At 41.1% G+C, this 22,915-nt stretch overlaps 1 protein-coding gene across 1 annotated transcript in view; it reads right to left on the reverse strand.

The window, feature by feature from the left end:
• Positions 1 to 22,915, reverse strand: part of UGGT2 (UDP-glucose glycoprotein glucosyltransferase 2) — a 306,688-nt gene that overhangs the window by 200,026 nt on the left and 83,747 nt on the right. Inside the window, exons 9-11 of the mRNA XM_084618017.1 lie at positions 18,906 to 19,005; positions 14,195 to 14,255; positions 2,679 to 2,770 (exon numbers count right to left, since the gene is read on the reverse strand). Of these exons, the coding sequence (XP_084474143.1) occupies positions 2,679 to 2,770; positions 14,195 to 14,255; positions 18,906 to 19,005 (253 nt within the window). The remainder of the gene's footprint in view (positions 1 to 2,678; positions 2,771 to 14,194; positions 14,256 to 18,905; positions 19,006 to 22,915) is intronic.

Below are 22,915 nucleotides of genomic sequence, written 5' to 3' on the forward strand. Positions count from 1 at the left end.
TTGCCAGTTCTAGATGAGCCTCATTAATTGGGAGGGCTACCCTCCTCGGGCAGCCACCTGGAAAAATGTCCAAAAGCTTGTGAGTGCTCTCTTGCACAAGCTCAGATTGAATGCCTAAAGCCTCAGTCAGTCTCCTCAGAAGGCCCTTATAAGACTTAAAATCCTCTGGAACCGGAGAATAGTGTGGGATCATTGAGTCGACAGGTGAGGAAGTCCGGTTAACAGTAGTCGATGGATCCTCCTGTGGTACAACTGGTTCCTCCTGCAGCACTGGCTGCTCATGGGGAATAGTTTCTCTGTGTGCTTCCAATCTAGGTGGCTCTGGAAACTGCTTTGCCAAATACTCTGGCAACCTTCCCCTTGACTGAACCAGTGATCAAAACCTTGGAGCTTGGGAAACACCCCAGCAGTTCTAAAACAGCCACCGGGGGAGAGCATATGGCATAGGCAGCCAATAAGTACCAGGCCGCTACAATCTATCTCTGCTATATGATTGGTCCCACTGCCAGTATACATAATCTCCTGCTAGGAGAACCCAGACGACTTACTAGACTGATTGTGCCTAAAGAGGGGATGGGGAAGTTCTGGAAGACCCTGAACCCAACTGCGACGAGCTGTCAAAGTAGTCAGTTGGTATTGGGGGTTGCCAAACGTGATGGGGCCACTAGCTAACCTGACTTATTTGTAGCCCATTGTGAAGACGCCAACATCGATACCGAGTTAGGGATGGTATCACAAATGCATCCCAAGACACTGAAGGTATGGCATCATAAATTGATCCTCTATAGTACTGATGTTGATAATGTAGCTGTGGAAAGACCTTGTAGACAGTGTCAGGGTATAAACTGTAATCAGTACACACTACGACGAACATTCCAGTAGCGAGGCCACAAACAACGAGCCAGAGAGAACGATCAGTACTGAGGTCGAAGGCCATACTAGTGCGGACATTGTGTGTGCTGGTGCTGAAGATGGTACTGGGGCCATATCTGTGCCACATTAGTGAACTGGTACTGATACTGGCACTGCTAACAGTCTCTGCACCAGAACTGAGAAGCCAGACAGGCCCAGGACAGCGAAGCCACCGTGGTGGACTCCTGTACCACAGGAGAGGTTGAGATGGAAGGCAGAGCAAATTCCTTAGCTGCCTCATAAGCGTTTGCTGTTGTCAGTACTAACAAAGTTGATGCCGAAACAGAATCCATTGGTACCAGAATTGACAGCACAGTACTGGTATTTCCCTGCTGCAGTACCAGGGAGACAGATTGATGGCCCAGCTCTACCCTGAATACCTGAAGAGTCCTGATGATGTTCCAAGTCCTTTTGTGAAGAACAAGAGGAACCCTTCTGTGGCTGTAGTCTATCTTATGGATCCTGATTCAGTGGAGGCCCTGCAAAAGAAGACTGACCCCTCTTTCTCTGTGGAGAAGAAACTAAATCCAGGCTTCTGTCCAAAGCATCTGCGGGCAGGCAGCAGGGCATACAACTGAGGGCCCTGGGTCTGAGGTAGGCCTTACGGCCAGCTCTATGAGATGTATGAGGAGCAGATTTCTGAAGACCTTCATTCTTTTCTTGAAATAATGACAGACACTGCACCTCTCCTTTCTATGTCCCTCATAAAGACACACAAGGCAGCATGGGGAGGAGGGGGTCACTATTTGGAACAGACACCTCACATGATGCACAATGCTTAAAAAGTATAGCAAGTGCTGTATGCCACTGGTGCCAAGCACCAAAAACTAACTATTAAAATAACTTTAAATAAAATGAAGTGAAAAAGAAACCTAACTATTGGGTACTACCTACTATAGCTACTTACAGATAAAGTAGAGAGCTAAACTCGCTGACTATGCCGAAGAAAAATACCTGAGAAAAATCCCCAAAGGAAGATATAACTCAGGCCACAGGTGGTGGGAACTGAGAGAGGGAAGGGCGGCACTTCCCTTGTATAGCCACAAGGATGGGGCGGAGGGGTGTGCTACTCTCCAGCTCCAGTGCACTGGATGGGGTGCATTGGCACATGCACCAGAGTGCAATACATGTGTGCAACCAACCACTCAGAGAAGAACTATGCCAACTAGAAAAAAAATAGTATTTGTGATGTTCAAAAAGGCTTATTTCAGACATCCAAAAAATGTTCAATCATACAAAATAAAATAAAAATAAGCCTCACAATGCTTCTGTCAATGAAGCTTAATAAATAATAAGTGGTCCAATAAAATTTATTACCTCACCCACCTTGTCTCTGTAATGAAGCTTAATGTGATACAAAATGTCACTCCTAGAAGACTACCTTAACTTTCTAAAAATTATGAAAAGGAGAATGCACGTAATTTATCTTAAAAAAACCCAACGCTTTCTCCACCTGTTTTATATATGCAGACAGTATTCCTTCCATTCACTACTTTCAGTTTAAATAGCAAGTGTCCCAACTGTAAACAAGATCTTCCAAGAGAAAAAAGATCATACATCACAATACAATGTTCACATACAAAGCCATGTCACTGTACACCAGTATTTCATATATACTCTACAAGAATCTGAGTTGCAATACTGGAGTTATAAATTTGACACACCTCAAAGTATGGAACACAGGATATTATCTAATATTGTGAACACAAAAAAACTGTTAATTCTACAAACTGTAGAGCTTATAAATTTAATCATGAAATTCTTACCTAAATGGATCATGAAAATCCAGGTCAATAGGAAGACCATTTAGAAATAAATGTGCCTCTCCAGGCTGAATTCCGAGTATTTCATGGAAATGCTTGAAAAGGAAAGCGGAAAAATTGCTAGTTTTCTAAGATGAATGTCAACAATAAAACAAAAACATTTTTAGAACTTAAAGTAAATCCTACTATAATACCTGAAAATTTTGTGGAACATATGGAAAATCCAATCTCCATCATTAAAAAAAAATTCTTTAACTAGAATTTTGGCAGAAAAAATAGACAATATCCTGTTATAAACACAATTTTACACATTGTGAATACTTATTACAAATGAAAAAGCTATAGAAACCATAAAATGTGGCTTACACTGGTTTTATAATATACACATACTATATTCTTAATGTTTCCTGTTAGAAAACTGATACTTCTTAGCAATATAGAAAAGTGGCACTTAATTCTTCAAAAACTATTCATACCGTTTTCTCCCCAAACCAGCAAAGGCAAACAAAACCCCACCTTTGTTGCATACTACTGAATCACCACCCAGGAATAGCATATAAACACTGAAGGGCAGCTTCTTCTGATGTTAGCCTCTATTATGAAATGCAAAACACTGTTTTGCAACATTTAAGAGACAAGGTCAAACTTAAAAAAACACTCCTTTAAAAAGAATTGTTACCTTCTAATATTACAAGTAACAGGTGAAACCACTAAAACTGTAAAAAGTTACAGGAAAACTATTTTTCTATATTTTCCCCCCAATTTGTTTCCTTTATGCACTTGACAGCACTTGCTATGCAGTTGCTGCTGTTAATAATCAGTTGCACTTCCTTTCTCATGAACTACACAGGACATCACACTCCTGTGTTGCTCTGGAGGGAGCTCAGACAGACATCCCTAGCTCTACAAGAGGGTATTAACAGCAGCAGCAGAGCAGCTGCTCTGAGTTTTGCATGATGTAGATCGTTCTCTCCTCCCCCCCCCCAGGAAAATTATATGGAAACGGAGCAAGAGGAACCAGTGGGCAGAGAACATTTCTTCATTTCCAAAACTAGGCATGGAGTAGGGTAGCAATGACATTCTGAAAAGGGGAGACAGTGAGCTCCTCTATTACTGTCAGACTTCTACATACAGCTGGAGGGCTCCCTTACATTCCTCCTGTTGGACACATGATTCCAGTGAAGGCAATGCAACTCACCCGCATGGGCCTAAATTACAAAGGGAGAAGATAACTCCATACTGAACTGCAAAAAGAGACAAGTTTAGCAACCAGAAAGGATAGTAGCAGCTGAGTGGGGGCTACCACACATGCTTTCTAACTATGAATGAGAAGAATCTGCCTGGTACTAGGCTGGAAGGGAGGGTACAAATAAGAGAAGGCATGCCCCTCAGCCTTTTCTCAGGACAAGCAAGGTATTGGGCTCTGAAAAAGGGGACAGATGTCCTATTCCCCAGCCTTTCTACAGTTGCTGGCAACAAGACAGGGACAGGAAAATCAACAAGGACAAAAAAAAAAAAAGAGTCTTACCCCCAAGATGACAATCTCCACTCACAAAAATTCAGGACCAGACCAGGAGAGCATGAGGGTCAGCAGGGGTCTCTGAGATATGGCTCAGTCCCCACCAGAGGAGCCAAGAGAACCAAAATCAGGCATGTAAAGGGAGAAAAGCTGCTCTCTGTTGCTGGTGCATAAGAGGTATGTCTGCATTCTAATAGAAAACCAATTACAAGCCTTTTCTATGCAAGTTACTCCATTTGTGTGACACTTTCATACTGCAATAAGGAAGTAAAAAGTAGGAAAATTTGGTCAAAATTTATTCTGAAAATGTGCAGACGGGGCTCAGAAGCAAGTCAACTTAACCAAAGTTAGCTAACCAAGTTACCTCATTTCAGTTATATTGACTAGTTTCAAGATGGCAGGGTCCTTTTGAGACAGCATAGTTACAACTACAGACTCAGGAAATGCAAAGTGAAGAGCTGGACTGTCAGCATTTAACAGAAGCCCTGAGTAGGAGACACTCAATCCTTCTCCCAACTCCACTTGTTTCTTGAGTTAACTAACCCCTCCACCGACCGGTGTACAGTAGAGACAGGAAATGGCATCTCCTGGAGGCACTCTGATGAGCTACTCCCTGAGACAGGATAAAATTAAACTGTGCTATGCCTGAGTTTACCCCAGTGCAGAGGGACTCCTTGTAAACCTATGCAAGGCAATGTCCCTTAACCAGAAAAATTGTTTTAGAAACATATGCTATAAATATACACAATATATCTGAGTTAAGATTATTGAAAAATTTACATTTCCTGTCTTTGTGATTTTAACCATACAGACTTAATACTGCATTGCACAGATTTTCACATTTAATTTCTTTGTTCATTTATAAAATATTAAATTATAAACTGCTTGGGTATAGCAATATTAGCATTTAAATGCTTGGACACATATGTGCCCTTGGGTAAATAGACTGGAGGATGCTGAACTCCTTTTTTGGCTGCTGTTATTGTTTACATTGTGGTAACTGTATCTTCACAACAGAGATAGAACTTGAAAATTATCAACTGCTGCAAAACTCTTGGAGGATTCCCCGAAATCATGGGGTTATGATGTGTCTGCAATTTCCTCCCATGCTGATATTAAGCAATGGGGACAGCTTTGTTTAGAAACATTGCTTTGTTTTTCAGTGGGGCACTTTCATAGTGAGCCATCTCTGCTGAATTACGATAGAGCTACATGTGCTGCCTCAGTTAGCCTTCTGAGGAAGACAATTATTTTAGGCACTCTTGACTGTTAATTCAATACTACCCTTCTTAGGGCTTCTTTATTACAAAAACTCTTACAAAAAGGATCATAATGAAAAGTCCCAAATGAACAAAAAGTATTCTGGATTCCTCTGAAGGCTGCCCTCTAAGCTCTGTTCCCAGTTCCCTCAGAGGTCTCTCTAAGGGCCTGTTTACACTTGAGATGCTACAGCTGCACCACTGTAGTACTTCAATGAAGTGCTACCTACACCGATGGGAGGAGTTCTCCGATCAGCATAGGTACTCTACCTCCCCAAGAGGCAGTAGCTACCCTATCACAGGCATCTACTGTCTCCTTCATGCAAATTATTTCATGAAAACATAAATCCCTGGGCCTTCCCAAGCTGGTCAGTGAGAATATGTATGATATCAAATGGGCTGGAGTTTCATGATCCCTTGCTAAAAAAATATTAGCAGATTTCTACTGACTGTGCTCAAAAATAAGCTTTCAATTACTCATATATTTCATATTATCATTAAATACCATAAAACCAATGGAGTAGGTACTCGTTGCTGACTGGGATGACTGCTCTTCTTTTTTTCTTCATAATTCTACAGTATCTGATAGAAAGTGGATATTCTCCTGGACCACAAGAACTCAGGATTTTCCATCAGGGGCCAGTTTTTAAATCAAGATTTGGATGTTTTTTTCTTTAAAAAAAAAAGAAATCTAGGAATTATCTTGGGGAAGTTCTATGGCCCGTGTTATACATCAGACTAGATGATCATAATGGTCCTTTCTGGCCTTGGTATCCACCTGAGAAGGTCATGAAAATTGCTGTACTCCTGAAGTGAAGTAGCAGAAGAACAAACACTAACATGAGGAAAGAAAGAAGATGGATGACACACAGGTTGTTCCTAAACCTTCTTCAGACACAAAGAATCTTCAGTTACCATCTTCAGGAGGTACCAGGCAGGCATCATCCAAATAAGAACAGAAAGTTGGACAAGAAGTTATCACTGATCGTATCAATGAACATGTCAGGGTTCCCTCCCCACTCTGAACTCTAGGGTACAGATGTGCGGACCCTCATGAAAAACCACCTAAGCTTATTTTTACCAGCTTAGGCTAAAAACTTTCCCAAGGCACAAATTTCGCCTTGTCCTTGAACACTATGCTGCCACCACCAAGTGACTTAGACAAACAACAGGAAAAGAATCATAGAATATCAGGGTTGGAAGGGACCCCAGAAGGTCATCTAGTCCAACCCCCTGCTCGAAGCAGGACCAATTCCCAGTTAAATCATCCCAGCCAGGGCTTTTGTCAAGCCTGACCTTAAAAACCTTTAAGGAAGGAGATTCTACCACCTCTCTAGGTAACGCATTCCAGTGTTTCACCACCCTCCTAGTGAAAAAGCTTTTCCTAATATCCAATCTAAACCTCCCCCACTGCAACTTGAGACCATTACTCCTCGTTCTGTCATCTGCTACCATTGAGAACAGTCTAGAGCCATCCTCTTTGGAACCCCCTTTCAGGTAGTTGAAAGCAGCTATCAAATCCCCCCTCATTCTTCTCTTCTGCAGACTAAACAATCCCAGCTCCCTCAGCCTCTCCTCATAAGTCATGTGTTCTAGACCCCTAATCATTTTTGTTGCCCTTCGCTGGACTCTCTCCAATTTATCCACATCCCAGATTCTTAAAAAAACAGAACTTAATTAGAAGAACAAAAAAAGATAAGAGAACAACTCTGTAAGATAAGAATGGAAGATAATCTTACAGGCAGTCAGATTCAAAACACAGAGAATCCCTCTAGGCAAAACCTTAAGTTACAAAAAGACACAAAAACAGGAATACACATTTCCTCCAGCATAGCAAATTTCACAAGCCAAAACACAGAAAACCTAACGCATTTTCTAGCTAGATTACTTACTAACTTTACAGGAGTTGGAGGGCTTGCATCCTTGATCTGTTCCCAGCAAAGGTATCACACAATCAGACAAAAGCCTTTTCCCCCTCCTCCAGATTTGAAAGTATCTTGTCCCCTTATTGGTCATTTTGGGTTAGGTGCCAGCCAGGTTACCTGAGCTTCTTAACTCTTTACAGGTAAAAGGACTTTGCCTCTGGCCAGGAGGGATTTTATAGCACTGTATACACAAAGGTGGTTATCCTTCCCTTTATATTTATGACAGAACATATGGGTCTTTCAAGGGGGGAAAAAGGAGGAAGAAGGTCCATGTTTCTCCATAGCTTTTAATAGGAGACTTTTCCTCAGTAGACTGATTGACATATGCCTATGTCATAACCATAGGGGTCGCCTAAATTCCTCCTTACCTGTAAGGAGTTAAGAAGCTCAAGGAACCTGGTTGGCACCTGACCAAAGAAACCAATGGGGACAAAAGATACTTTCAAATCTGGGGGGGGGGGACCTGAGGGGGTGGAGAGATTTTGTTTTGGGTTCTTTGTTTTCTGTGGCTGTTTGCTCTTGGGACTAAGAGGGACCAGATATCAATCCATGTTCTCCAAATCTTCCTGAACAAGTCTCTCATATTTCAAACTTGTAAGTAACAGTCAGGCAAGGCATATTAGTTTACCTTTGTTTTCTCAGCTAGTGAATTTTCCCTTTGCTAGAGGGAGGTTTATCCCTGTTTTGTTGTAACTTTGAAACTAAGGCTCGGGGGGGATGGACCTTTGTGCTCTTTGAATTTTCTCCTACTCTGTAAGGTTAGCTACCAGCCTAAGTTTACAGAGGTGATTCTTTTACCTTTTTCTCTTTAAATAAAAATCCTTCTTTTTAAGAACCTGACTGATTTTCCAGGGGTTTGGGTCTTTGATCATTTTGTAACCAATTGGTTAGGATATTATTCTCAAGCCTCCCCAGAAAAGGGGGTGTATAGGCTTGGGGGAATATTTTGGGGGAATAGGACTCCAAGTGGTCCTTTCCCTGATTGTTTGTTAAATCACTTGGTGGTGGCAGCGATCCCAAGGCAAGAAGGGAATCTGTGCCTTGGGGAAGTTTTAACCTAAGCTAGTAAGAATAAGCTTAGGGAGTCTTTCATGCGGGTCCCCACATCTGTACCCCAGAGTTCAGAGTGGGGAAGGAACCCTGACAGCTTACCAGACAAATGGCTGTTGAGTCTATAAGGACAAGATGGCTGGCCATTAGTCATATTCAAAGGAGTTCAAGAGGCCCAAGCTGGATAACCTGGTCTTCCAGAAACTGCAGCATCTTCTAAAATGGGAGCCAGGGCCCAATCCACAGGCTTGGAGAATGAAGACCCAAGCACAAAGGGTGGATCTCAGACCCAAGAGTCTCTAGGGAAAAACTCGGACTCCATCAACAATGGCAACAAGACCAACTTCTAGAACAATCATCTGTGAACTAGTGGCTCTGAGTAAGTACTGCATGCTGATGAAAGCAGAGTTTCAGAGGGCAGTCTTAATTAGCTCCAAAGGAAAAGCAGAAGGTACATCCCAAATGGTAATCAAGGCCATACAGCAGCACCTCACAGAACAGATACAGGACCTGTTCTCACCTTAGGTGTTGATACAGAGTATTCCAGCTTTTTGCGATGCCTGTGGATGATGGATGGGTCACCGATGTGATTGGAACTAAGGAACTATGATGAGTTGGCAACAGTTTGAAGGGTGAAAAGATTCCTGTATCAGGAAAGTCTTGCAGCAGCTCTCACAGTCCTCCCAGAGCTCTGGGGGAAAGCCAAGCAAGATGGAGCAGGCATTTGGTGAGACGTACTGAGGGTAGCAGGTACGGTCACCCATAGTGGAAATCTTACCATTACTGAAGGCACAGTGCTGAGTCCCACATGCTTGGATCTACAAATAGACCAGAGTTAACGACAATAAACTGCAACTGGCCAGTCCAAGAGGTACAAAATCTACTAAATAGAACTACAAAAAGCAAGAATTAAAAGTAGAGGTAACAGTCACAAGGTATGGAAACATGAGTCTAAAGGATTTCCTAGTCCTCTGCTACTTCAATAGGAAAAGAACTAGGTAGCATCAGACCTGAGGCTCATTATGTAACTTCATATCAGACATTTGGCTCTGCAAGGGAGCATCCATCTGGAACCAACATTACTGCTTTCAAAGGCATTCCTACTCTGATGCAGAGATTCTTTAAGCTTCCAAAACTGGGGTTTCTTCTTCAACACTTACCCGAACGGTCGGCCATAGAGATCGTTCATCATTTGATCTGTTCCTGCACGGCCACAAGGGCCTGCAGCCCGAGAGTCCAACAGCAGAACAGACTTGATGAACCCATGTAATAGGTTCACCTCTCGGCCACCTCCACTTCTCGGTTGGTGGAATTTTTTCATGGATGTTACAAGCCACCTGGAGAACAGCGTTCACTGGAACATCTTGTGATGTTCCCACGACATGTCCAAAATGCATAAGGTGCCGTCTGGAACAAGGGCCCCGGTAGCATGTAGACTGGAGTGACCATAAACATCTGCATTTCAAATGAAGTGATTCTACATTATGCCCAATATACAACGTTGGTGTTTTGTGTGGAAAGCCTCCAGTTTGCCCAGTCTGAGCAGCGCAGTGTCCAGGTTTTGCAGCTGTACAACAGTATGGGGAGCATACAGCTTGAATAGATCCTGAACTTGGTTGCTATGCTGAGATGATGTTGATTCCATATTCATTGTAAATGACTCCTGGAAGATGCTGTGATGCCAATCCAATGGAGAACCTCCGTGTGAGAGTAGGAGGAAATGGTGAGCATAGAACCCAAATAGCAAAAGTTGGAGACTGCTTCTATAGTTTGATTATTCAAAGAGATTGGAGTCACTGACGGACCTGGTCCTAGATTTTGCAACTTTGGCTCTGACCATGAAACATGGAGGCCAATCTTAGCTAACTCCTCCTCCATTTGCTGGAGTGCCTTGTGAAACCTGTCGGGGCTCTGTACCAAAAGAGCAATGTCATCAACATAGTCAAAGCCTCAGAGCGAGAGAGCACCAATCTTAATGCCTGTGGACCTGACGGAATGCATGGAGTCCATTGCCCAACAAAAAAGAGTAGAGGGACCAAGACGCAGGCCTGCCTGACACCAGATACTGATTTAAAGGGTGCAGACACCTGATTCCCCAGAAGTACACGGGCAGTGGTTTCATTATGCAGCTGTCTAATCAAGTCCAGCATAGTGGAAGGGATACCTATGCCTTTTAAGGCCATTAAATGGGGTTTGATATGAACAATACTAAAATAAGAACATTTAGTCATATAATTGGCAAATTACTGCACTTGCAGATGTGTTGTATTTAACAGGTATTTTGAATCATTCACATACAGCAGTCCTTAGTACAGACTCATACAGCTGGATACCATTTTGACTACATTTAATCATCATATGGTTTTCAACCTTTAATATGTTTTAGTCATTTCCCCTCATTACATTTTCTATTGAATTCCATTATCTGAGAAGTGAATCATTCAGTTATGCACAGCATGAGATCATATCTTCCCTTGATCTCTTTATACACATGGGAATGCTGATGTTCGGTTTATCCTTTCACTGGACCTGCACTAAAGCAGGCTGACAGGGATTTGTAACAACGAGCTTTAAACATCAAGTCTGGATGTTACTTTGAAGTACAGAATGACTGGTCCTTTGAAATGAAGTCGTTTCAGCTCCCTTGTGCTAGAACAGGTGCAATTAAGGTTGACCAATTAAGAGGCAGGGCACCACCTGGCTGGGGCTGTAAACATCCAGGCTTTCAGTAAGAAAGGGGGATGATCGAGGAGCAAGAGCAACAGGAAGTGCCCTGGGCGTGGTTGCCAAAGTCCCCGGTGGGGAGGCGGTGGAAACGGGGGGGGAGGGGGGAGAGAAAGAGAAGAGAAGGGCATCCAGGGAGAAAGCTCTGAAAGGCAGTGCTCATTCGAAAGAGCACAGAAGAATCCTGCTAGAGGCTGTGAAGCAGGAGGGAGTGAAAGGAAAGGGGGAAATCTCCTGGGAGCTGTAGCCCAGGATGGGCTAAAGAACTGGGTTGTTGTTTTTGCTTATGTTTGGAAAATAAAATTGTTTACAACACGATGCTGAGTATGGGAGTGGGTCTTTTAAGGGCTGGAGACAAGCCAGGGCCTTACAGAAGGTTCTCAAGTACATTCTTTGAAAGACCTGAAAGTGCAGAGCGACATCTAAGCACACATCTTACATTCCAGACAACCATAATCTTTACTCAGGCAGAAGACATTGGAATCATGCCTCTTCATTAGCAACACAAAGATTATATTTAGGCTACCTACAGCAGCCCCAGGGTATTTTTCATTCTCCATCTGAAAGAGAAATGGTACTTAATACAATTTTTTTAATGAAGAAGTGTAAAGGTGCATCAGGAATTGAACTGCATCCATCAAATACCATAAACTGGGCACTCAAAATTCTATGGTGATAGGTATGGTATAAAAACTTTACAGAATAGTCCAGGGATCAGCAACTTTTGGCCCACGGCCCACCAGGGAAAGCTGCTGGTGGGCCGGGATGGTTTGTTTACCTGCCACGTCCACAGGTTCAGCCAATCACGGCTTCCACTGGCCGCGCCGCTTCCGCAGCCCCCATTGGCCTGGGACAGCAAACTGTGGCTAGTGGGAGCTGCGATTGGCCGAACATGCAGATGCTGCAGGTAAACAAACCGTCCTGGCCAGCCAGCGACTTTCCCTGGCAGGCCGAGTGCCAAAGGTTGCCGATCTAATGTACAGAACCGAAGTGTGGTACCAAGAAACGGAAGAGCTCAAAGCCTGCCTCTATTAACAATGAGAAGCACAGAAGGCCCAACCTCACACCAAAGCACAAAAGCACCTGGAAAAAGTTAAACAATGCCTATTGCTCCATCAACTCACCCAGCTACAGTGCTTTATGAGTAGATACAATGCTCCATATGTGCAGTCTATCCTCAGCTAGATGCTCCAAAGTGAGAGGTAGCATAGGCAGGGGAACAAGAGGGAGGGAGGACCAAGAATGTGAGTACTACCTACAGCATCATAGTTTGCCAACCAAGTCAGCACCTTGATTGAAGACAATTTTTAAAATAAATAAGGAAACTCACAGAAGAAAATTCAAAATTGATATAAGGATTTGAAGGCAAGCTGTGTTCCCAAAGTATGATCAAAGCTGGGATAAATACTGCGGAGAACTGGTAACTCCTCCACCAAATATAGAATCTTAGAATTATAAAAGATTAGTTTGGAAGAGACCTCAGGAGATCATCTAGTCCAACCCCCTGCTCAAGGCAGGACCAACACTATTTAAATCATCCCAGCCAGGGCTTTGTCAAGCCAGACCTTGAAAACCTCTAAGGATGGAGACTCTACCACCTCCCTAGGTAACCCATTCCAATGCTTCACCACCCTCCTCGTGAAATAGTGTTTCCTAATATCCAACCTAGACCTCCCCCACTGCAAGTTGAGACCATTGCTCCTTGTTCTGTCATCTGCTATCACTGAAAACAGCTAAGCTCCATCCTCTTTGGAATCCTCCTTCAGGTAGTTGAAGGCTGCTATCAAATCCCCCCTCACTCTTCACTTCTGCAGACTAAACAAGCCCAGTTCCCTCAGCCTCTCCTCATAAATCATGTGCCCCAGCCCCCTGATCATTTTCGTTGCCCTCCACTGGACAATCTCCGATTTGTCCACATCCTTTCTGTAGTGGGGGACCCAAAACTGGACGCAATACTACAGATGTGGCCTCACCAGTGCCGAATAGAGGGGAATAGTCACTTCCCTCAATCTGCTGGCAATGCTCCTACTGATGCAGCCCAATATGCCATTAGCCTTCTTGGCAATAAGGGCATAGTGTTGACTCATATCCAGCTTCTCATCCACTGTAATCCCCAGGACCTTTTCTTCAGAACTGCTGCTTAGCCAGTCGGTCCCCAGCCTGTAGCGATGCATGTAATTCTTCCATCCAAAGTGCAGGACTCTGCACTTGTCCTTGTTGAACCTCATCAGATTTCTTTTGGCCCTATCCTCCAATTTGTCTGGGTCACTCTGGACCCTATCCCTACCCTACAGCACATCGACCCCTTTCCCCAGCTTAGGGTCATCTGTGAACTTGCTGAGGGTGCAATCCATCCCATCATCCAGATCATTCATAAAGATGTTGAACAAGTCCGACCCGATGTTTTGCTCAATATGCTCATAAAGAAAATGATGTTGGGATAATGAGTGAAGGGGTATTATGAAACATTTAGAATTAAGGGGGTTCTCACCTGGTCACACTTTGAAAGCATGGACAAAAGAGAAGAAATCCACTTAGATGGGAATTTTTGGACAACTGCATGTTATGTACAAAAAACCATGCAGTACATTCGTCATAAATTATGTGACATTTTTGATAGAAAAATGTACACTGTATGTATGCAATTATATATTCTACTAAAATGTATGTTTGACTTGAAACAGTTTAATTAAGATTAAACCCCTCTCCATAAGGTTTACTTAAATATTAATGGCCTGATTTCCCAACAATATGAGTATCTGCAGCTCCCATTCATTTCAATGGGAGTTGGGTTGCTTAGCAGACTTACAAATCAGCCTCATGTCCTTTCATTAACTGAGGACAGAGCATAGTTAGTGAATCAAACACAAGAGAAGTGAAGAAAAAGAAATCAGTTATTTAAGTTTAGGAACAGAATACATTTTTAAATGATTTCCTCCTCTTCATTAGAAATCACTTAAAAGTTGCTACATTAATGCAAAAATGTCCCATAAAGTGACAATAAAATTACAGCTATGTATAATTCAAGGAACAAGGGCAAACCTTCTGATTCTTCTCTATTTCATTTCGCATTTGTTGGTTTACAGGAATTCTGGTCAAAGATCTGTAGAAATAAAATACTGGTATTACTCAGCCATTCTACATTTAAACAAACATTCTTCCTTACCTAATATAAGTTAGTTTCAGGGGTACAGTGATCAGCCTTAAAAAAATCCCAAAACTAAACATATAAGGTTACCTCAATATTTACAGTATTATTTCACTTTATATTAATATATAATTTATATTAATTTTAGGAAATAGGTAGCATTTTGTACATACTGAAGTTACTTAAGTATATTATCTTAGTTCATAATTTCAAATCTGGATGTTAAAGTTATTTATCTCCATATCTAGGCAACTAAATCAAAGTGGTCTGAAGCTCTCAGTTTTGACTTTAGGCTATTGGAAAGTGTTATGAACAACCACTTACAAAGGTAGTCTAGCCATTAGAGAACGTGTTTGGGGACTGAGGCGCCTAGGTTCTGTTTCCAACTCAGCTAGTCACTATGTACATGTGGATAAATTACTTAACCTCTGTGCCTCAGTTTGCTAATCTCAAAAATGGTAACAAAACATATGTATAGTATCTCATCATCATATTACAAGGCTTAATTAGCATTCAAACACACTTTGGAATCTCTGTAGTTCAAAGAATTATTAATAGTGGGTATCTTTACGTATTAAACTTTCTCCTATATCTACAGCTACCATAGTTTGGCTCCTTTCACCATGTGGAAGGCTTTACCAACTTTATTTCATGGATGTGAAAATATGCCTCCGAAAATATAATCCATCTTCAACAAAGACCACTGGAAAAAGTGAAGGAAGTATACCATGCAGCCTCAAGAGGCTGTCTGAGGCTTTTTAGTTAATTTTTTGCAAGGACAAGCAAAGCTTTCTTTTTAAGATTTAGCTGCCAGAAAGACTTGTGAACCCATTCTAGCACTTAAGGGGAAGGAGGGGTTCATTAGTGAAAACATTAATATAGCGTAAGTCAGAGAAAACTATTACTTCTGAGTTTGCTTGGGGACAACCTCAGTTCCCACAAGGAAGCTTTACTTCCCTTTGAACATGCTAAGACGTCTTGTTTGCCTGATACCTCCCCAGAAAGCATATCAGTTACTGTCTTGCTCCTCTACGGTAAAATATTCTTCTCATAGTGAGAACAGAACAACTTAAAGACTCAGTAGCTGCAAGAGGTACAGATGAGTTTTTTGTTTTCTTTGATTTAGCTTTCTCTTATTCCATGCTTTCAGATAATAAATTTCTAAGGAAAGAAAATGGTGGTAAGACAATACTAAGGCAGTCACTGTCCTATATGAGGCTGGAATAAAATTGGAAGAACAGAAGTAAGAGCTATAGAGGACAGAAAATTCCTAGATGATAATTAGTTATCATTCTGCCTGTCAAATGGAGTGAGGAGGAGGAATCAGGGTCTATGATCTCACAGAGAGAGCTAGAAAAATACAGAATAGACTCTGTGTTATAAAGATGTTGATGTCAGTAATTGTTTGGGAAGACCTGAATACTCACTCATGCCTTCACATCTCATGAATAATATAGTAATCCCAAATTCATCCTTATAAAACTTTTATAACCACACAACCATGTTTATTCTCTATGCACACACAAACACAGTGAATATCCTACTATCTGTGTTAATTGGGGTTTTTTTAGTATAAAATTTTAATGCAAGAGAGCAAGAATGGAAACGATATAGAATAATAATTTCTTTCAAAAATGAAAACAGATTTAAATGAAAAATTTATAATATTATAAAAATATATTATAAAATATAATAATAATAAAGAAAATATAAGCACAAGGATTGATAAGAACATCTCAAACTAACTCAAAGATGCCAGCAAAACACCCAGTTGAGAAATGAAGCACAAGGATTGGGGGGGAAAAACCCACTATTAAGCTAAAAGCCTGAAAGCAATTGGCTCTGCAGCACAGAGTTTTGGGAGAGCCTGCTACCAGCAATAAACATTTCCCCCATCATAAAGTATTTCTGTAATTGATGGGAATTATTCCTGAGAGTTAATTTAGCCAAAGGAATAATTTAGCCATTAAATAAGTAGGACAAATCACGAAGCTAAAAACCAAAGAGTGAAATGTGTAAACACCAACACAGTAAATACCATTCTGGCCCTGTATGAATACTTTCAAACAGCCTTGAAGTAGCTAGTCATTGTTTAAGAAAAAGTAACAAGATCCTATTTGAATCTGACTACATTTGGCATAATTTGTACTTCATTATTATTATTGTAGTAGTGGTAGTATAAAATCAGCTCCTACAGGCCTCAGTCAGAATCAGTGCTCCATCATGTGGGGAACTGTCTAGGTACAAAACAGAACACAGTCCCTGTCCAAGACTTTTACAATCGAAATAGACAAGACACAAAAAAAAAGAGAGGCAGAACACAATGGAAGGGGAAAAAGAGCAGACGGAGCTGACATGACATTAACAGGAACCTAATATCACATGTGTTATCTTAAATGTTTGTAGGTTTTTGTGGGTTTTTTTGTAATGAGATAAGACAAGTGAACACGAGATATTAATGAATCACTAACTGGCCCCATGCCTAGTCATTATCATTAGGCACGGTGTCATGTTTTTGGGGGAGGTAGGTTATGAAAAAATTGAAGGGGAGAGGATAGTAGTGGAGAATTGAGGAGAACGTTTCATGCATAAGAGGGAGCATGGAAGATGATGTAAAACTGCTTGCGGAAGAGATGTCAAATGTGGTCAAAATTTCATCATTGACATGCTAATAAAATGAAGTATTGTGTTTTTGTAAATAGAGATGAGCACTTAAAGCTGACAAAATACACAAAATGTTTAGCAATGATGCATACAAATATTGTGAAAGATACTGAACTGAAATGTATAACAGACTCTCTCTGGTTATGCTATGTTATACTAATGGTCAGACTTTTCAGTTTTAACTTTGCAGAATTGCGCTAGTTCATGACAGCCAGAAAATGACTACTCCACTTTCACTGTCCAAAATGAGTGATGGACAAAAAAAAAGCATAAATAATAAAAATTAATTGTATTATTAAAATTATTTCAGTTTAACTATTAAAATATAATTGCTAATGCAAGTTAGGAAATGTAATTTATTTTGTTCAATAGGCCTGATTCTTCTTTGATTTACTCATTGAATTCCGCTGACTTCAGCAGAATTATTCATAATTTAAACCTGTCAGTGAAGAATCAGAATATATTAATTCTTTTTACCTGATGAGTTTTTTTCAATTTAAGACTGCTATAGGCACACACCCATCAATTTAAAAATAATATTTTATCTGGTTTTTAAACTTACAGTGTTAAGAGTAATGTCAAAGATTTGTATAACTAAAAAAAGGTTAGAGAGATACAATCTATTTTTATTTCTAGTCTGTTTATGTCTATTTTCATTACAGTCTATTTCCCCTGTCATACACAGCAAAAGGAAAGACAAACACTTTATTTAAGAACATAAGAATGGCCATACTGGGTCAGACCGAAGGTCCATCTAGCCCAGTATCCTGTCTTCCGACAGTGGCCAATGCCAGGTGCCCCAGAGTGAATGAACACAACAGGTAATCATCAAGTGATCCATCCCCTGTCACTCATTCCCAGCTTCTGGCAAACAGAGGCTAAGGACAACATTGCTGCCCATCCTGGCTAATAGCTATTGATGGACCCATCATTCAAGAATTTATCTAATTTTTTGTTGAATCCTGTTATAATCTTTAAGGGGGGGGGAGGGAGAAAGGTAAATGTAGTTGTAGAAACACAAAAACTTGCAGGGGTCTGGGACTGGTGTCGTACCTGAAATTAGTTTTAATTCTTTTTAAAAACTTGATGATAATGTCCCTTCCACTTAACCATTTTTTAAAAATAAGAATAGAATGAGCCTTACAACTTATGTACTTTTTCCCCTGCTTTCTAATGATGAGTTGTATTTTTCTAAGTGTTTACTTATACCAAACTGGTTGTTTTATATTTCTTTGCAGTTATATTTTAGGCATTTAAAAAAAATTATTTACTCTTCTTTGCAATTAGATATGATTGGAGTAGCTTTTATGTTACACTACAGTTTTTCTTTAACAGAAGAACAATGGGGACAATAAAACAAAAGGAGATCCTTAAATTAGGAGCTGTAATATGTTGTGAGACAGTCTCAAGCAGAGAACACTATTTAGCATCTTATTTAACTCAATAATTCAATTTAAAAAACTGTGGGACAAGCTGTGACATACAGTATCTAACACAAAAAAATTTCTCAGTGACAAGGCACGACTGGCTCACAGAAACAGCAACCTTTTACATGAGCAGAGCTATGGCAGTGCAACAAGAAAATTGGTTTCTGTAATAGAGGAAGACTGGGAAATCCACCCATCCCACTGAGATAAACAGGACCACTCCCAAGAGCAAAGTTATTCACATATGTAAGTCTTTGAAGGATCAAGCCCTTAATTTATAAAGGTCTCCATGCATCCATCAGACAGAAGATCACTAAGAGATTGAACCTCAGTCCTTCTCACAGTTACTCTGCTCTCACTGAAGTCACCTGGACTCCTTCCAAGAGTAACTATTCAAGACCATGATTATCTATTTGCAGGATTTGGCAAAAATCTCTAAAATATTCATTAAATTCAAACACAAACATAAATCAATAATTAATCAATACTCAAAAAGTAAACAATTTTATCATACCTGGCCTTTATTGGGAAGTTCTGAGCAATGTCTTTCATTACCTTTAAGGCACTATAAACAGGGGTGGAGATAATTTGAGAAGCTGCTTGAAAACTTAGATCTGTAAGAAAAAAAATCACTGGAGAACACAACTATAAATCAACATCACTTATATTTTGTAAAACTCTTAACACACACACGCAGAGAACTGGAATTCTATATTTAAATTAGACAGAAAAAAGCAGCATTAAAAGAACATTATTAAGGTTGTTAGAGGCAAGGTGAGTGAGATATCTTTTATTGGACCAACTTCTGTTGGTGAGAGAGACCAGCTTTCAAGGCAAATAGAGCTTTTCTTCACATCTGGGAAAGGTACGGATTGAAAGATTGTCTCTCTCACCAACAGAAGTTTATCCAATAAAAGATATTACCTCACTCACCTTGTCTCTCTAATATGCTGGAACCAACACAGCTACAAATACACTGCATACATTATTAAGGGTGGAAAGTCAAGCACACATAAGTTACGAAATGACAGAATTAGGGTTGCCTTGTGTAATTTCTTAGGTTTAAAAAAAAGTAGATGGATAAAACAGAAGTTCCATCATATGGCATCACATCAAAACCTATGTGGCTTATCTGCAAGGTATCTTCAGATCCACCGCACAGTCCTCTGCCACCTGAACTAATGAAGTAACTGACAGCAATAGTAGTGTGTCATCCTCTTTGTGGACCAGCACTAGAGGATGATGAAACAAACAATTTACCAGACCCAGAACATTTCCAAATGGATTGAATATTTAGGGACTTTAGCTGCTGTGCTCTATCAACTCTCCATTGAGCATGTGCAAATTGTGATTTTTCAAAGGCTTATAACTTTATCACAGGGATGACAGAAGTTACATTACTATCAATTCCCCTGACAAATTTCAAGTCCCTGCTCCAAAGCATGAGAATGCTACAGAAAGGGCATCAGAAATTGTTTAAATGGGTAAAATAAATTATTTTTTTGTTTGTTTACAATTTCAGGTTAGGCTGAAATTGTTTAAAAAAAGAGCCTGAGGCAGATATCTGGCATGGAAAATTTCAGACCAAATGGTTAAAGTTTGGCAAAGTTATAAACAACTGAAAATAAGGCCTTAGAATGGGAAATGTGGGGAAACCTTAATAGGTGGCGTTACGAGCTTCGCCTATAATAATATTTATTATTTCATCATGTGTTTTAAATTCTTAATTTCATATTTTCTGCTGGCAGTAGGTATGCCTGACCTATCTAGAATTATTTTAAAAAATGAAAATGGAAAAACACCACTCATTACCTGTGCAAAATAAATAGCATACTAGGTTTCAGAATCCAGTGAATATCTGTCATGTCTTATTGACCAATTCTTCACCCATAAAACATACAATTAATATTTTACTGTTGCGGTAGATGTGCAAATATCAGTTACACAAAACAGACAGACAAACAGAAAAAGAAATGAAGTCATATGATCATTACCCATATGAATGAAGCACATGAAGCAGAGAAAACCCTTCATAATAACAAAGTTTAGCAGCATAAAGAAAACGTGCAAAATGATACATTAAAAAAACCACAAAGAATAACTAAAAAATGTTAAAGAGTACTTGTGGCACCTTAGAGAATGCTCAAATAAATTTGTTAGTCTTTAAGGTGCCAGAAGTACTCCTTTTCTTTTTGCGAATACAGACTAAAACGGCTGCTACTCTGAAACCGAATAAAAAGTTAAATCAGAAGTACTATTATTATTATTGTTATTATTTAGATGGTGGCAATATCCACCAGGTGCTAGGCACACAACGAAGAAGTTACTCACCTTGGGCAGAAATGATGATTCTTCCAGAAGTGTGTCCCTATGGGTGTGTTCCACTGTAGGTGTGCTTGCATTGCTTCGCTGCTCATCAGAAAACTTCGGTAGTGTCCGTAAGCTCGCACATGCACTGTTTCTCCCCGTACCCCTCCATGTGACTAGTCAGTACGTGCAGGCTAACCCTCCTCAGTTCCTTCTCTACTGCAGAGTCATTGACTCCCTTCTTCCTGAGAAAAGCCACTATTACTGCAATGCATTTGGTGAAAACTCGCAGGGCGGCTGACAGGCCAAATGGAAGCACCACGAACTGGTAGTGACCTTGATTCACTACATACTTTAAGAAAAGTCTATGGCCAGGGAAGATTGAGATGCATAAATAAGTGTCCTTTAGCTCAAGGGCAGCATACCATGTCCCCAAGATACAGCAAGGAAATTATGTAAGCCAAGGAGGCCATGTAGAACTTTTAAGTTCTTGAGATATCAGTTGAGACAACACAGGTCTAAAATGGGTCCAAGAGCCCATCTGGCGTTTGGAATTAGGAAGTAGCGAGAATAGAACCCCTTTCCTCTCAAGTGAAAAGGAACCTCTTCCACAGCTCCCACCCAAAGGAGGGACTGGACTTCTTGTTCCATCGGATGCTTGTGAGAAGGGACCCTGAAGAGGGGAGAGGGACTGTGATAGAGGCGTAGAGGGGATTGCGATGCCGACCTCAAGTGCTTCGAAGATTCCTGTCCAGTATCTACGCAGGTACATTGTCTATTCTGAGGCTGTTCCTGTTCTGGTGTCAGAGATTGCTGCAGTACCAGTGTTGCAGGCACCTGATGATGCATTGCCAGGGTGTCGTTTTCTCTCTGTCTCCTTTGGCCTTCGGTACTGGGACTGGCTGTTTTCCTGGTGTTTGCAGTGTTTCTTCTTGGACACTGGGGAGGATGATTGGTGCCGAGAATCCCAGGTCATTGGAGGAGTGCTCTGCACTGAAACCGAGGTGTTTCCAAGTCCAAGCATGGCTCCGAGGCTGACCTTCAGGCCGTGTCCATGAGGATGACCTTCAAATGTGCAACTCAGACCTTCTTGGACCAGGGCTTGAAATCCCTGCAAACTAGGTAGTGGTCTTTCCTCTGAGCTTCCCCCAAGCACTTGAGGCAGCTCAAGTGCAGGTTGCTCAAAGGCACAGGCTTACTGCATGAGGCGCAGGGCTTAAACCCCAGTGACAGAGGCATGCCCCGGTACTATCCAAGTGAGGAAGTGTCCGAACTATCTAATATCTATAAAGTATTAAAACTAAACTACAAGGACTAACAACACTAAATTTGGAAGAAAAACCACTAAGAGAAGGATTGCCTAAGCAATGAGGAATTCCTGCAACTGTCACGGGAGGTAAGGAGGAACTGAAGGGGAACATGGTCGGGAGGGCCCTTTATACCAGTGCTACAAGCACGACACCAGACAGCACTGGAGCTGACCCAACAGATACTGCTAAGGGAAAAAATTCCAGAAGCTCTGCTCAGGGTGTATACACAACTACATTGCAATGGACATGTGCAACCACTCAAAGAAGAGAGTTTTGCCCAGGGAATGTTGTCCCATCCCTGCTCTGGAGCAATGGTGTGGACATTTCTTGTTCAGGTAAGTGGCAAAGAAGTCCATGGTTGGTGTCGCTCACCACCTGAATATGTCCTAAAGTACCACTGGGTTTATCTCCCACTCATGCTCATGTTGGAATTTGTGACTGAGACTGTCCACTATCAAGTTTTGAGTGCCCAGAAGGTAAGCCGCTGATAGTGTGACATCATAGGTGATAAACCAGTTCCACCGTCTCATTGTCTCTTCACAGAGGTAGGGTGATCTGGCTCCCACTTGTCGATTTATATAGTATATACATGCTACGTGGTCTGTTAAGACTCATGAGAACATAAGAATGGCCATACTGGGTCAGACCAAAGGTCCATCCAGCCCAGTATCCTGTCTAACGATAGTGGCCAATGCCAGGTGCCCCAGAGGGAACAAACCTAACAGGTAATGATCTAGTGATCTCTCTCCTGTCATCCATCTCCACCCTCTGACAAACAGAGGCTAGGGACACCATTCCTTACCATCCTATCTAATAGCCATTAATGGACTTAATCCTCCATGAATTTATCTAGTTCTCTTTTAAACCCTGTTATACTCCTAGCCTTCACAACTTCCTCAGGCAAGGA

The sequence above is a fragment of the Lepidochelys olivacea genome (genome assembly GCF_965140295.1).
Source record: "Lepidochelys olivacea isolate rLepOli2 genome assembly, chromosome: 1".
In the NCBI taxonomy this organism is placed as follows: domain Eukaryota; kingdom Metazoa; phylum Chordata; order Testudines; family Cheloniidae; genus Lepidochelys; species Lepidochelys olivacea.